This window comes from Salvelinus namaycush, chromosome 10 (genome assembly GCF_016432855.1).
Source record: "Salvelinus namaycush isolate Seneca chromosome 10, SaNama_1.0, whole genome shotgun sequence".
NCBI classification, from domain to species: domain Eukaryota; kingdom Metazoa; phylum Chordata; class Actinopteri; order Salmoniformes; family Salmonidae; genus Salvelinus; species Salvelinus namaycush.
The window spans coordinates 8,862,421-8,879,470 of record NC_052316.1 but is presented as its reverse complement, the minus strand read 5'-3'; the positions used below and the strand labels follow the sequence as shown (position 1 = coordinate 8,879,470).

At 44.9% G+C, this 17,050-nt stretch overlaps 1 protein-coding gene across 1 annotated transcript; it reads right to left on the bottom strand.

Annotated features, from left to right (window-relative positions):
* Window positions 1-6,763: 6,763 nt before the first annotated feature.
* Window positions 6,764-11,297, bottom strand: LOC120054406 (MOB kinase activator 3C-like). The gene is made up of 3 exons (XM_039001821.1): window positions 10,835-11,297; window positions 9,008-9,210; window positions 6,764-7,958 (listed from the first exon to the last, which is right to left on the bottom strand). The coding sequence occupies exons 1-3, from the start codon at window positions 11,250-11,252 to the stop codon at window positions 7,929-7,931; spliced, it is 651 nt and encodes a 216-aa protein (XP_038857749.1). The 5' UTR covers window positions 11,253-11,297; the 3' UTR covers window positions 6,764-7,928.
* Window positions 11,298-17,050: the final 5,753 nt, after the last annotated feature.

Here is a 17,050-nt window from a genome sequence, read left to right as displayed (position 1 = left end):
AAAATGGCTGTGGACTACACTAGCTCATTAAGCAGACAAGATTTGCTTAAAGTTCCATGGCATTATTTTATAGTATGAAGAACATAATTGAACAAAGCTGAATAGAATATTAAGGATATTTTCTTCAAACGATTTCAGGGAGTGTGTACATGCAGCTACTTTGTGTTGAGGGGTTAACAAAGAAATAGGTACTCCTATATGCTTAATTTAGAGTTATTAATGTAACTTTAGTTGTTCTACAAATGTTGGGCTATATGTTTTGACGTGTAATACAATGTAAGGCTGCATGAAGCGACTCTAATGATGATTTTTAAAAAGTCGCTTGAAAGGCATGTGCTCCGCTTAAAAAAGTTTGTGCAGGCTGTACACACTTTATCAGTCTCTCATTCACAATTTGACAAGCACTTCATAATGCCTCGAATTTCACCGCGACATTCCCTTTGTGTGGCCGTAATGCACCCTAAAAAAATCCATGCCTTTTGCAGCCAGTGGCCATTGTGCCCTTGGCCTTGGAGTGCTGCTTTGTGCCCTTCTCAATGACTGCTGCGCGTTCCGAAGCACCTTTCACTCACATGGCCATCCATCACCTGATCAGGTCTTTCTCACAGGCTACAAGTGAAGACCGACACATTGGGGATGCAACTGCTCGTCCTTATCCAATTCTGAGGTGCATATTGAAGATATTGGAAGAACTGTCCACATTTACTTTTCGTCAGCCAACAAGATGAGTAGGCCTAACGAACAGCAAAAGCACTAGCCTATGTCAATCCACTATCGCCCATAATTCAAAAGTTGTGGGATGCGATAGATCCCAAATCAATACAACCACTACAGTAGCATCAAAAACCTTTTTGACGCAATGTGGCTGACGCAACAGATCAGAACATTTAGCTTCAAATGTTGATCAACTATTAGGCTATTTATTCACATTATAAGTGCTGCAATGCGCACATGGCAGTAGGCTATAAGCACGAATGTTCCATTAGCGGGAAAACACCATTATCAAAAGGGAAAACACCATCATCAAAAGTGACTGCAAATGCATGTAACACTTTTATTATAAAGGTGCATTTTTATGGTAAATTTGATCTTCCCCAAACTTGAAACTCACGCTCTGTTTATGTATGCCAATTAGGCTATACACCACTTGTAAAGCGGATTAATGTTTTTAATTTTAAGAAGTTATTTGGCCACTTTAGTTGTGATACAAACCTTATCAACACATGTAGATCTATGGGCTAGGCTACATGAGGTGTGTGACTATGATAAGATAAAGGTTTTGTTTCTTGTCTTATGCTGGGCGTCATTTACAAGTGATAAAATATAATTCACAAGTGATAGGTTAATATTGTCACCCATCAGACTATTCTTGATTTAATCCGGTCTTTACATATACTATGTCACGTTCCTGACCTGTTTTCCTTTGTTATGTATTTGTTTTAGTTGGTCAGGGCGTGAATTGGGTGGGTTGGTCTAGGTTTCTATTTCTATGTGGGGTTTTGTGTTCGGCCTGGTATGATTCTCAATCAGAGACAGGTGTGTATCGTTTGTCTCTGATTGAGAGTCATACTAAGGCAGCCAGGGTTTCACTGGTGGTTTGTGGGTGTTTGTTCCTGTGTCAGCGTTTGGGCCACACAGGACTGTTGCAGGTTAGTCACGTTTGTTATTTTGTTAATTTGTAGTGTTTGTTGGTTTGCCATTAAATAATGAACACTTACCAATCCGCATCTTGGTCCGATCCATGCTCCTCCTCGTCTGAGGAGGAGAACGACATTGACAGCCGTTACAGAAACACCCACCAAACCAGGACCAAGCGGATTGGAGAAGGACGGAGTGAACAACAGCAATGGGGAAAAGAGGAATGGACTTGGGAGGAGATCCTGGACGGTAAAGGACCCTGGGCAGAGCCAGTGGAGTGTCGCCGCCCCAAAGCGGAGCTGGAGGCAGCGAAAGCGGAGAGGAGGTTGTATGAGGCTAAAGCAAGGCAGAGCGGCTGGAAGCCCGAGAGGCTCACCCAAAAATTTCTTGGGGGGGGGCTAAAGGGGAGTGTGGCGAAGCCGGGTTGGTTACCTGAGCCAACTCCCCGGGCTTACCGTGGAGTGAGAGGGCGTCGTACTGGTCAGACACCGTGTTATGCGGTAAAGCGCACGGTGTCCCCAGTACGCGTGCTTAGCCCAGTGCGGGCTATTCCACCTTGCCGCACTGGTAGGGCTAGGTTGGGCATCGAGCCGGATGCCATGAAGCCGGCCCAACGTATCTGGCCTCCAGTACGTCTCCTCGGGCCGGCGTACATGGCACCAGCCTTACAGGTGGTGTCCCCGGTTCGCCTGCATAGCCCAGTGCGGGTTATTCCACCTCGCCGCACTGGCAGGGCTACGGGGACCACTCAACCTGGTAAGGTTGGGGAGGCTTGGTGCTCAAGAGCGCGTGTCCTCCTTCACGGTCCGGCATATCCGGCGCCACCTTCCCACCCCAGCTCAGTACCACCAGTGCCTACTCCACGCACCAGGCTTCCAGTGCGTTTCCAGAGCCCTGTTCCTCCTCCACGCACTCTCCCTATGGTGCGTGTCTCCAGCTCAGTGCCTCCAGTTCCGGTACCACGCACCAGGCCTACTGTGCGCCTCAGCAGGTCAGAGTCGGCCGTCTGCCCAACGCCGCCTGCACTGCTCGTCTGTCCAGCGCCGTCTGAACTGCCTGCCTGCCCAGCACCATCTGAGCCATCCGTCTGCCCAGCGCCGTCTGAGCCATCCGTCTGCCCAGCGCCGTCTGAGCCATCCGTCTGCCCAGCGCCGTCTGAGCCATCCGTCTGCCCAGCGCCGTCTGAGCCATCCGTCTGCCCAGCGCCGTCTGAGCCATCCGTCTGCCCAGCGCCATCTGAGCCATCCGTCTGCCCAGCGCCATCTGAGCCATCCGTCTGCCACGAGCCTTCAGAGCCGCCCGTCTGTCCCGAGCCATTAGAGCCGCCCGTCTGTCCCGAGCCGCTAGAGCCGCCCGTCTGTCCCGAGCCGCTAGAGCCGTCCGTCAGTCAGGAGCTGCCAGAGACGCCAGCCAGTCAGGAGCTGCCAGAGACGCCAGCCAGTCAGGAGCTGCCAGAGACGCCAGCCAGTCAGGAGCTGCCAGATCCGCCAGCCAGTCAGGAGCTGCCAGATCCGCCAGCCAGTCAGGAGCTGCCAGATCCGCCAGCCAGTCAGGAGCTGCCAGAACTGCCCTTCAGTCATGAGCTGCCCTTCAGTCATGAGCTGCCCTTCAGTCATGAGCTGCCCTCCAGTCATGAGCTGCCCTCCAGTCATGAGCTGCCCTCCAGTCATGAGCTGCCCTCCAGTCATGAGCTGCCCTCCAGTCATGAGCTGCCCTCCAGTCATGAGCTGCCCTCCAGTCCGGAGCTGCCCTCCAGTCATGAGCTGCCCTACAGTCCGGAGCTGCCACTCAGTCCGGAGCTGCCACTCAGTCCGGAGCTGCCACTCAGTCCGGAGCTGCCCCTTATCCTGGTGCTGCCCCTTATCCTGGTGCTGCCCCTTATCCTGGTGCTGCCCCTTATCCTGGTGCTGCCCCTTATCCTGGTGCTGCCCCTCAGTCAACTGCTACCCCTCAGTCTGTTACTGCCTTTTGGAATAGCGGGATTGACATGGAGGGTGAATATTGGGAGGAGGCCACGGAAGCGGGGGTTGACTATGGTGGGGTGGGGACCACGACCAGCGCCAGAGCCGCCACCGTGGACAGACGCCCACCCAGACCCTCCCCTAGACTTTGTGCTGGTGCGCCCGGAGTTCGCACCTTAAGGGGGGGGTTCTGTCACGTTCCTGACCTGTTTTCCTTTGTTATGTATTTGTTTTAGTTGGTCAGGGCGTGAATTGGGTGGGTTGGTCTAGGTTTCTATTTCTATGTGGGGTTTTGTGTTCGGCCTGGTATGATTCTCAATCAGAGACAGGTGTGTATCGTTTGTCTCTGATTGAGAGTCATACTAAGGCAGCCAGGGTTTCACTGGTGGTTTGTGGGTGTTTGTTCCTGTGTCAGCGTTTGGGCCACACAGGACTGTTGCAGGTTAGTCACGTTTGTTATTTTGTTAATTTGTAGTGTTTGTTGGTTTGCCATTAAATAATGAACACTTACCAATCCGCATCTTGGTCCGATCCATGCTCCTCCTCGTCTGAGGAGGAGAACGACATTGACAGCCGTTACATACTAAATAATATATGTGTGAAATTTGTTTTGATTTAGAATGGACCATTATCATGCACCTGTCTCGAAACAGGGGCAGTGGGGAAAAAATACATGTCATCTATGCACTTAAATAGCAAATGCAGGATGCTTTGCCCGTGGTTCCTTTTCATGCCAGCCAGGTAGGCTATACTCCTGTTGAAAAGATAAGCAATGTGCTTAATATTAGGAAAGTTGAGAAATAAATATAGTAGGCATAGCCTATAGAAAGCTGATGGGAACCTCCTCTTTTTAATAGAGGCCATCACTCTGTTTTCTCTCGCAATTGCATAGAAATGTTGCGCAACAGGAGTGGCAAGTCGCGCAGCGGTCTAAGGCACTGCATTGCACTACAGACCTTGGTTCATTCCCAGGCTGTGTCACAACCGGCCATGATCGGGAGTACCATAGTGCGCCGCACAATTGGCCCTGCGTCGTCTGGTTTAAGGGAGGGTTTGGCCAGGGGGTAGGCTGTCATTGTAAATAAGAATTTGTTCTTAACTGACTTGCCTAGTTAAATAAATGAGCTCCTCATTAAGTTTTTGATTTTCAATCACATTTGCGTTGATGTCAGAGTGATTAGAGGGACAATAGAGTGCTGAGTACCAGGAAGTTAGCAAGTTTGGTAGGCTACTAATGACCATCATTAGTTTCAGAGCTTGGAGAAGCCTAATTGCCGTGACTAAATGGTCACGTGGAATTTAACTGCCGTCATTACTCGTGACCGCCGGCGTGTCGGTAATACGGTCACCGCAACAGCCCTAGTGTAGATTACAGTACATCTCACATTCCAGTGTTCGAACTTGTAAACAAGGTTGCATGAGATTTCTCTTAATGCAACTCTGTGCAGCCAATGGCAATGCCTGCTTTAGGTATAATGCCAGGAGCCGCTTGTGGATTTGACAGCTTTAACGTTGTTCCGCCAAAACAACAGCTTTGCGGGTGTCGGCTAGCTTGAATCTAGCCCTTAGTCTGAATTTTCTCCTGATATGGGCTTTGCAAAGTAGCTTTAGTAGCTATTTGTCTACATGCTCATGTAACTGGTAGGTTGTGAACCCCAGACTCCCGCTCCATAACCAAACATCTTAACCATTTCACCAAAAAATAAGTCTGTCTTTGGCCGAGGGTGGTTCAAGTCACTGGCAAGGCTACCAAATCACTAGAACTTTTTAACTAGCCTCCGCTATACTCATCTTAGAAGTGTTATTGTTAAACATTTTGGTTTTCAGGAGATCCAGAGTGAGACGTATAGGCCAGAAATATGACATTTAAAAATTCTAAGAAGCACAGGCAATGACTTTGTAGATTAATGGTGTGTAAAATAGTGGTACAGTCTGGACCCTTTAAGTAAAATGCAGGCCTCGGCCCCCAGGGGCCAAATCTGTTGATCCATATATAAATATTTTCAGGCTACATAAATCTACATCTGTGCCAAATCTGGTGTGTTTATATCATAGTCCTTCTGAATTTTAAACCAGTGTTACCGTATATGGCTATTTAAAATGGCTGCAAATCTGAGGTGGCTCCTTATCTTAACCTTTTCAGAGTTCATGAATCTAACTCTGTGCCAAATTTGGAGCCTTTATCTTAAAACAGTCTTTTCGAATTCCAAAAGTCGGAATTGTGGTGATTCCATATCTAAATCTTTTTAGGCTAAATAAATCTACCTCTGTGCCAAATTTGATGTATTTATCTCAAAAAAGGCCTTCAGAACTCTAACATTTTATTACTGACAGTGGCCACACACACACACACACACACACACACACACACACACACTAGAGAAACAGACAGAGAGAATTGCAAAATTGTTTAAAGTAACTGTCCCCAGGGGTCAAGTCTGTGGTGGCTCCATATATAAATATTTTCAGGCTACATAAATCTATCTTTTAATTGCTGCATATCTGGGCTGGCTCCATATCTTATTTTAAGGGTCCAGAAATCTACCTCTGTGCCAAATTTGGAGCATTTATCTTAGAACAGATTTCCAAAATATTGTTACCATCTGCATGCATTTTGAAAAATGGTTGCCACATTCCCCCAGGGGCCAAATATGGGGTGTATCCATATTATTATAGGGCTCCATGCCCTATAATAGTCTTTCCCTATAAATGTATTTGACTAGGCAAGTCAGTTAAGAACAAATTCTTATTTTCAATGACAGCCTAGGAACAGTGTCTGCTTGTTCAGGGGCAGAACGACACCTTGTCAGCTCGGGTATTGAACTTGCAAGCTTGCAGTTACTAAGCATTGGCGGTTGGTGACCGGTTACCAATGCTCTAACCACTAGGCTACCCTGCCGCCCCAATAAATAGGACGTCCTATTAGTTATATCCATGAGTCATATTAGTATTTTAATATCAAATAGCTTTCCTCAAAACGAACACACACATAGACACGTGCAAGCACACACACACACACACACACACACACACACACACACACACACACACACACACACACACACACACACACAGAATCGCAAAGTTGTTTAAAGTAACTGTCCAGTGAAAATTCTGTTAATATTCTGTTAACTCATTCTCAATGCTGTTGACTCATCCTATACTCTTATTTGTGGCCAAAGCATTAAAGAAAATACATTTAAAAAACACCTCAAACTTGTATCTCAAATAGACTGTTTCAAAAATGCATGCTATTTCCAAATAGAGGATGATGTTATTCTCCTGAGGAGAATGAGCTGGCCAATCTTACTTGCGTTAAGATTTTCTTGAACGGTATACGCCCACACCATTCTTTTGTTGGGGTAAGCCCACACCACTGCAACACAGAAAAGCTGCTTTTTAACATACTTAATTACCATTTTTTGGAAGGAAAACCATTTCACTCATATTGTAATTCATTTCATAGAAATCTGGAAACACTGGACAGTTACTTTAAGGTTTTACAAAAGCAACGAGGCAGGTTTTAATTGGTCACCATCTGAATGAAAATATCCTATGTCTGATATTTAGTTTGATCACAGTTAAAAAATGTCCTTAATAATAAAATGCTAATTAACAAGGCATGCAACAAAACACTAATTGTAGTGGGTGAACTAAACTTGTCCTAACACTTGGCAATTGAATCAGTCACACGTCTCAATCAGATGAGTCTCCCAGAGTAATCCCAGTTGAATCCCTCGTTTTGGTAGATGAAAATGAAGTCAGTATTTCACAAGTATTGCTTGCAGTTGTCACCCTGTACTTACCCAGACACCTCACAAAATGTCTGTTTTTCAAAGTCCTTAACTCTGTTGCCTCTGGCTGGGACACATTGGACACGTATTTGTCACACAATGCTAAATACTGGAGAGGGGTCTTGTGACGTCGCCTTCTGTCCGTCACAAAATGGCTCAAACACCTCGAAACCGCAAACACATTTTGGAAGTTAATGATGTCAAGAACATATGCACAAGAAAAACATACTCATGCTTAAATAAACAGAGCTAGAATAGCTATTCAAATAAAACACAAAATACTGAAATGCTGCATGTCACAGCACAACATCTAGGAAGCAGAACAGTCCTTTTTTCCTAAAACATATAGCCATATTGGCTGAAAATGTGAATAAACATTCTAATGCTTGATGGATAACACTTAAGTTCTTCAAATCCACTCAAAATCCACTCATTTGTCCTTTGGTTGGAGTGTTTGCAATGGTATTTAAGCAGTGGGTCTCTTGAAGGGCTCCGGGGAATTTTGACATGATGTACACTCCATTGTCCAAGTGGTTTAGTTACAGATCTTCTCTGTCATTGCTCTCTGGGGGTAAAGAAAAGAGAGGAGAGACAGGCAATTCATATGATAGACAAATGACCAGTAGATGGCCCCAGGCTTAATTTATAGTAACAGACAATGCTACACATCTACTGTCACGCTGTATGAGGCAACAAATATATTCGAACAGATAGGCTACAATAAAGTCCTCATCTGATGAGAAGTCACTCGGGCTGTTTCCATCTTACCTCTAGTCGTCCATAAGCGGAAAAGCTAAATGCTCAGTCTATCACACCCTCTTATGTGAACAACGTTTATTTCCCCCCAGATTATGTTGTTGATATAGTCTCATTACTTTTTCACCAGAGGGGAAGTAAAGTCTGTCCTTTATAATGATGATAACAGAGGCATTTTATTGTACCTTGGAGCTCCTACCTCCATCTGTTCAGATGTAACGAAGCTCTCTGCACTAGAGAAAACTACTTGAAAGTGACATGATTCTCAGTTATGGCTTTCTAGACTGCAATTTCACTTATGATGGTTATATAAACCAAAGCAGATTTTTTTACAAAGAGTTTAACAAGTTTATTTTATGACGCAAACTGGGGAAATAAGGGGTGCATCATTAATTCCAATGACTGTGCCAAAGGGAACATGAAAGACACACAGCTATCGTATAATTATTTTATACTGGACTGTGATTTAGTAATATGCTCTATGCCCAGAGTTGATTCTGTATAATCACCCAGTTTATGTGCAGACACTCAAAACAACATGTTCTGTTGTGGTGTGAAATAACGCAGACAACACACCGCCTTCGTTTTATGGAGGAAAATGAAAGCTCCTCCCTCATTGGGCCACGGCAAAACGAGTCAGTCTGAATGATAGTAATGTGAGGGATATACGCCCTCAGAAATTCATATCCAGACACCCTTCTACCCCTGTCCTAAATATGAACTCACAGGACATACAAATGGAAACCTTCCACCCAAGCTCTATCTAAGGATACATCCCAAATGGCACCCTATTCCACATTTAGTGCACTACTTTTGACCCCTCTGCCCCTCCATTCACGCCCACACCTCCTTTCTCACCAGGGGCTCCAGTTCAGAGTGCTCGATGAGGCTGAACTCAGAGATGAAATAGTAGTAGTGTTTGTAGCAGGTATTGATGTGGGCCTCGGCGCCCATGCTGCAGATGCTGTCAAAGTGGTGGATGTAGACGTGCACAAAGACCCGGAAGAGACGGCTCAGGATCTTCTTACACACCTGCTGGAAGTTCTTAGGGAAAGGAACACCTGGGACCAAAGAGGATAGAACTGTCAGTGAGGAAGACTGCCACCCCATTAGATTCATTTTAGAGACCATCCCTGGATGCATTCATGAAAATCTATTTGTAACTATCAGAATGTCATTATGTTCCATAATTATGTTCTATTATGTTCCATAATTACATCTCACTTAGCATTAAAGCTATCACATTCGTTTCCATTGGAGATCATTCAAAACACACTGGACATCAATATCCTATACTGTAGGTAGATCATACACTGTGCAATTTCTCCCGGCAGCCCGCAACGCAATTACATGTTAATTTAATAGATTATTCATGCACGTAATCTCCCTCCTCAAACAGAGCTTGATAACAACCCTTCGACAATGAACAATAGACTCAGAGTACCCCATTCAATTTCTTCCAAATGCCACCCCCCAGAGTGTAAATTATACCGTGACATTGGGGGGAGCCTCACTTCGGAATTTTCTTATGGGCCTAACAGTAAAGATGTCATTTAACAGTAAAACAAATGTATTTCATTTTAATGTGGCATGAACATGTAACAGTATAACTTTACGTCGTCCCCTCGCCCCGACACGGGCGCGAACCAGGGACTTCTGCACACATCAACAACAGTCACCCACGAAGCGTCGTTACCCATCGCTCCACAAAAGCCGCGGCCCTTGCAGAGCAAGGTGCAACATTACTTCTAGGTATCAGAGCAAGTGACGTAACTGATTGAAACGCTAGTAGCGCGTACCCGCTAACTAGCTAGCCATTTCACATCCGTTACACTCACCCCCCTTTCAACCTCCTCCTTTTCCGCAGCAACCAGTGATCCGGGTCAACAGCATCAATGTAACAGTATAACTTTAAACCGTCCCCTAGCCATTTCACATCCGTTACAAACACAACCAGTCATGATGTTTTCATATGATTGTCAAACAAATCACTTCAAGAAGTAGGCTACCTGCAGCTGCGCACATTTGTCTACTCCAAAATAATGCCAGCATCCAATCCGTGCACACTGTACACTTGCTATTTGATGAATGGAAAAAGACATCTGTTACAACACCATAAATGTAATGACATTTGGCGATTGTCATTAGGCCTAATATAGTGGTGTGCATTCATGGATGCCAAGGGAATCTATGGTTCCCCAAAAAACTATTAACAAATGTAAAAAATTATGAAATTATATTTCATAATTTTCCTTCAATTCGCAAGTGTCTGAATCTATCTCACCGGAGAAAGCATCATACTCTTTTGGACCAGACAGCATCAGATACATGGGCTACACATACTGAGACAGAGGGGCGCTGTTTTACTCACTCGGATGCTTTCTCCAGTGAGATTGATGCTTCTTGCGGTCAGCGTTGTCGGCCCGTCTTGGTCAAATTATCAATATTTAGGGAAAGTTTGAATTTTGTTGCATTTAGAGGAGCTCATGTCTCATTCATGGGAGCTTAGCTCACACTGGTCCCCCATAATTCACACTCTGCCACCCTCATTGTGTAATTAACCTATCTAATTAACCTTTCTTTGAACCTTTCAAGATCCATTAAAGATACTGTCAGAGAGCGTGGGCATGAAGCCACATCGCAGGTGCGTTCACTATCCTAGTTTGGAACCACTGCCTTACACACCTACTCTCGTGGGGAAGATGTTCTCGTTGTTGATGTTCGTCTCTATCCAGTCCATCAGAAGGTTCATGTATTTCAAGGCGGGCAGCTTGGTGGGCTTCTTGTAGTCGTCTCCGTCCTGCCACCGGTACTCGTAGCGCAGGCCCCCCGACATGATGGGGCAGGTGCGCTCAGTGCAGAACTCGCTGACCGTGCCGTAGATCAGGTTGATCCGGTTGAAGAAGTCCACCACGTGCACAGCGATCCAGTCGTTGATGTTCTCTCCTTCGGGAAGCTGGACCACTTTCCTCAGGTCCAGGCCTGACTTCAGAGAGGCCTGGGCCTTCTTGTACAGCTCAAAGCGCTGTGTCCCAGGCTCAAAGCGCTTCCGAGGCCTAAACGTTTTGTCTTTGCTGAAGACTTGTCCGAGACAGAGCGCCATTGTCTTAATGGTGGACTCTATGGTGTGGCCTAATGGTTAGTGTGTGTGTTGGGGGGGTTTCCTGAGCATGGATTGGACAGGTTTCACTAACATACGTTTGTTTAGGTTGCAGGTCTCTGAGGAGTTGTTCTATTCGGAGGGCAGTGACCTCTACATTGGGGATGATTGAGAATGGAGGGACCCCTCTCTGAGACAAAGAGGAAACAAAATAGGTCATGAGAGGTTAGAGATGCTCAGCTCGTTCACAATGCTATCATGCCTGCAAACAAAGTGTTCAACAGACCAGAATCAGGCAGCATGATAGAAATCAGGAAATGAAAGCAGCAAAGTAGAAAAAATACTGTAAGGTGGTTTATGAAAGGAATATCTTGAAGGACTTGATGAGCAAAGCATGTAGTGATTGTGAAACTGCTCGGAATAGAAAATACGACGCCAAATGTGAGGTGAGAAGAATCCATTTGCGGAATTCATTTCTGGTGACCACTATTTTCTGGCGGCCACTATGCGTTGAATGTCACAAGACTAACAACCATAGTGTCCTTGAAATAGGTCCAGTGTGATCTAATACCGAAATCAGATCAGAGGGGAGAGCCAAAGGTAATTGTGTGAATGAAGAGCATGCTGCACTTCACTAAGAGGAAGCGTTGTGAAAGGGTTCTTCACGTCGCCTGTACATGAGACATTTTGAACTTTCCACCTAAAGCCGCCACCCACACGCTCAACATTAACTATGCAGAACACTACTTCTCACTGGTCATACAACTCCATTGGAGAAAATCCACTTGAGTAGCGCAGCTACACTGCCTCAAGTTCAATTGTAGCACCATGACTTGTCTAACACCTTCGCCATTGACCTGATACAATATTGACGGAGATCTACTCTCCTGTAGGGATGGACAATAGCACAGTAGATAATTACTGTAATATCGTCATACATCCAGTCATTATTAGCTATTAACCATCTGGCAGATAATGGGGAGATCATTTTGCAATGTCCTGGACTGATTAAGGATCAAACAGCCTGAATGGGTTTGACATTTTCCTTTCAGACGGTGAATGTTGCAGAGGGACAAAATCTATTAGACTAAATTGCTTTTTTTTTTATCATAAGGGTTAATAACAAATGATTGTCAGTATCAGAATATCAGTATGAAAAAGGGGGATGAAGGGGTAGGGGGGGAGTCGTTTAGAGCGATGAGTCATCACAACAACTCGAATATCAATCAAGTCAAGCGCACCAGAGAGAAGAGAATAACTCATGCTGGATCAGATCTTACTGAGAACTCCCCAGCAAAATAGTTCAGTACAGGGCAGCTTTAGTCGCCAGCTGGCTACTCAGCTCCATGGTTAAGAAGGGTCTGAACTTTACTGAGTTTCTTTACTTTACTGAGTTTCCATGAGTTTCATGTGGAGTGCTCTGAAAAGTCAAGGTAAACTTTACAGCTGTCAATAAGTCATGCAGGTATTCGTTCCAAATATTATACGCTGAATAAATTAGAAACACTATGATGTTCTAAAATGCTTCTGAAGCTTCTTTTAAAATAGCTTCTTCTTTCATTCTAAATGACACTGTCTCGTGCCTTTATGACGATATGTGACTGGATCCACATTTGTGTCCCACGTTCCATTGCACACAACTGCTCTCAACAGTTCCTGGTTTTGTTATGGTGCAACTTGTGTGGTTAAAGTGGGAAATATTTCTCTTTCTATATAAAAGTCAAGCTTATTCAGGTGCTCTGAGTCTGAAATCTACAGATTCATGCAGAACGAGTCCAAGTAGAAATGTTGCATTACACTTGGTTTAGTGTCGTTTTACTGTCGTTTTGCTATTACGCCTCGATTAGACCAATAGCGGCATTGCGTTTTGGTACACCAGAAGTACATTCATTTCCAATGGAAAGCTCAGTTTGCCCTGCAGTATTGTGTTGCAGAGGCAGTTGCAGTGCGTTCTGTGTTCTGTGTGGTGCGTATATTGGATTTATACAAGATATGCATCAAATTGTATGCATCGACTTGACAGAACTACTAAGCAAAAGGTGAATGTTGAACTTCTGTTGCATTCATACCCACTAAAATGTTTGGTTACGTAATGAAAAAAGTTTGACTGCAGAACTTATTACGCAGTGTTGATGCAATGACATCGTCGGTCTGATCGAGGCGTTAGACGTTAGCAGAACTTTGACAAAGCGCTTCCTCTTTCACTCCTCGTGGTGTATTTATAAAGCGTCTCAGAGTAGGAGTGCTGACCTAGGATCAGGTCCCCCCTCTCCATACAACCTTTTTCATTATGAGCCTAAAGGCAGAACTGATTCTAGATCAGCATTCCTACTCTGAGGCGTGTAGGAATGAGGGGCCCTGGACTGTTCAGGAGGAGAATGTCATCCATCTTCTTGACAGCTTCCTCCACATATGCATGGTGTTTGTACACAGTATGTGTGGCGTGAACAGGATCCTCCTCTTCCTCAGTACTTTACATCTATTAGCTCTACTGGTGAATTTCTATTGGAGATAATACAGGCATTCAACATTGGGAAAGCACTGAGTTTGTAGTCCCTTTGAGAATGACCAGAACATTATGTGCTGGTCCACAACTGGATAGTTGGCTGATTTGGTGATGGCTACTACACTCCATTAGTTATGGTATCTAACTTTCAGATGCACAGATGTGAATAACAGTCATGGACCGTAAACCTCAGAGTACTACAGTATTGAACAGTCGCAGTGCACAGAGAATACATTTCTATACAGGCCAAGGGATTGGGCTACATTCGCTTTGTTGACTTCACTGCTTCCCAGTCTCCACATGCCTCTCCAATTACAGACTGGTGCATGTCTGATCACGTACGGGGGATGTCGGACCAGACCCACTGTGCACACTGCATACTTTACTGAGTTTTCCATGGAATTTCCTTCGGACAGTGGAGAATAACTGCAGCTCTTTCTAGATCCTACACACATGTGTGGGAGAGAAAAGAGTTGCTAATGCAATGGACCAAGAGCAGTTGGATCCAGTTATATGCATCAAAGTGAAAGAGTGAGAGAGATACAAGGAGATCAACAGAGACATTAAAAAAAAGGGGAGAAGTTTCCCCACAGTACCTGGCTGGGCTCCCAATGTGGACGACTTGGAATGTGGACAACGATCCAGGCAGATCTGTCCCTCTCCGGTTCCTACGGATACTCCCTCCTTCCCAGCCACCAACAGACCTCGAGGCTCCAACTTCACTGAGCAGCCAGCGAGACAGCAGCGCAGACAAAAAAAAAGTACAAGTCGAAAAGTTGTTTGGCTTCTCTTCCTGTGAGTGATGTCACATCCTGACTTTGTTTGAGAGGCCCCTGCTGTCTGTGTGTGTCTATCCTTGTGTGTGTGTGTGTGTGTCTATCTATGTGTGTGTGTGTGTGTGTGTGTGCATGGAAGACCTATAAATCGACAGAGGAGGTTCCCTCTCTGCCACTCCTCATTCTCTCTCTCTGTCTCTACATATCCTGTAGGAAGGCAGCCCGTCCCCCTTAGCCAACGAGGCCCAGCCCTCATGTGGGAGCTTGGGGGAAAACAAACCCTCTTATTATCCCACAGAGCCAGAGCAGGGGGAGCGGACACACACTGCGCATAAGTGCTGCGGGCCTCTTGGCATGCAGTCTAGTCTCTCGCTCTCTCTTTGCCATTTCTCAAAAACACATCATTTCACTGTCATTGCCGAGACATAACCAAATCCATCAATTTTGGCCCGCGGAAATGTATCGTGTGGTGCCACACGTACACAAGCAAGTGTCACAAATCTACAAAGGAGACGAATGAAAGAGAAAACAGCCGTGAGTAATCAATTTCAGCATGTTTCGCAGAAATGTTCTTGTTCACCAGCTCCCTTCCACAGTAAAACGGTAAGGCTTGTTTGTTCCCTAATGGTCTAATGGTGCTGTGGACGCCATCCAGAGGAAGAGTTCTCTGTAGTTTAAAGTTACCTGGTCAGACACTGGCTGCATTCAGTGGACCCTCCTGCAGTGCCGTGATAAAGGAGTGGGCTCCAGGCCTGCAGCATGAGAGAAAGGGAGGGACCGGCAGAGAGAGAGAGCAGGCCTTTCTCTCTGAAGTGCATGTCATGTAGGGAAGACTTACCCGGTGACCCGCTTGGTATGTTACTGGGAATAAACGGTCCAATTGTGATTGGCCGTAACATGTTACGTACTGTGTTTTACATGACGATTATAACAGATTTGCAACCTATTAAGCAAAAATAGACCTCCACTCAATCAAAAAAAAATTGAATATTGATCATCAAAGTGCATATTTCAAAATCATGAATTCTGTATCGCACAGCTGCAGTGAAGAGGTTTTCATGTAATTACGGGTCAAACTCTCCATGCAAGGACCCACAACATCCACTGGGTGTCAGCATCTCCATATCTCTTGGTCTTGAGGGCTCAGAAACGAGAAAAGTTTCTCATGGAATCCAGAGCTTAAACAGAAGCTGAGGTCAAAAAGTCATTGCCAATAATCAATGATGAAATGAGTGTTAGATTTACAGAAATGCCTTGCAATGCTATGACAAGCCTTTCCCTTTCACACGAAGTTAAAGCTCTGACGAAGGCCGCGAGGCCGATACGTAAAGCTTATTGACGATCAGTAACGCTATCAAGAGCAGTGTTTTCGGGTTTCTTCTTTCTTTTGTCCCCTTTCACACTAAGTGAAATAAAAAAAAGAGAAAGATTAGAAATGTACCACACAAATTACTGCAAAGTAATCTGTTAAATGACACCACTGCTGAATAGGACAGTATAAACTAATTAGAGATAATAAAACAGATTATAACAGAACTCAGTCAAGTAAGTTGAACCAAGAATGTATCGTAAATTACTAATAAAATAAGCCCGTGTGTGTACAGTACTGTGGCTCCCATTTTAAAGCTATCTAATACCAATCATAAATGGCTACAATTACACTATTGACAGTCTGGAACCATTATATGTCTCAGCATCCTCGGGGCTCCCGAGTGGCACAGCGGTCTAAGGCACTGCATCTCAGTACTAGAGGTTCGATTCCAGGCTGTATAACAACCGGCTGTGATTGGGAGTCCCATAGGGCGACACACAATTGGCCCAGCGTCATCCGGGTTAGGGTTTGGCCGGGGTAGGCCGTCATTGTAAATAAGAATTCGTTCTTAACTGACTTGCCTAGTTAAATAAATTTAAGAAACGCTCTCACCGGTCTAGTTCTGGTGAGAAACGACTCCACCTTTTCCTTTGACCACCCACCCTTTCCTGCTCCATCAAAGGGATCAAAAACGGAGGGAGGGACAAGCATTTCACTTGAAACACGACACACTTAACAGTTCCCTCTTCAAGCTTCTCACGCTCTCCACCACTTTGTTCCAGGTGGGTAATATTTTTATTTGACAGATTATTAGATACTTGCTGTTTTGTATTCCACTTGAATTTTGAATCAAAAGTATTTCTAGTATAACTATTGTAAAACAGGTAACCTGTAGGTATGTGGCTGCAGGTGATCTAAAGTATACTGTTGGCTAGGCTGTCACAAAGTCACAACAGTTCCCTATTATACTTGCATGCATACATATGATTAGTCATGGTAGGGGATTTCAAAACCACTTGACTTGATAAACTTGTACAAGTCTGAAGTAACACGTATTTTTTTTATGTACATGCTATGTGAATATGCTATTCCTAATTCCTACAAATTACAGTCAGATTTGTAATCAAGATCATGCGCGTGCCACTACCGTTACTACATGAACAAGAAGTGTGTGGGCCATCAATTGTGCAATCACAATGCCATTGTG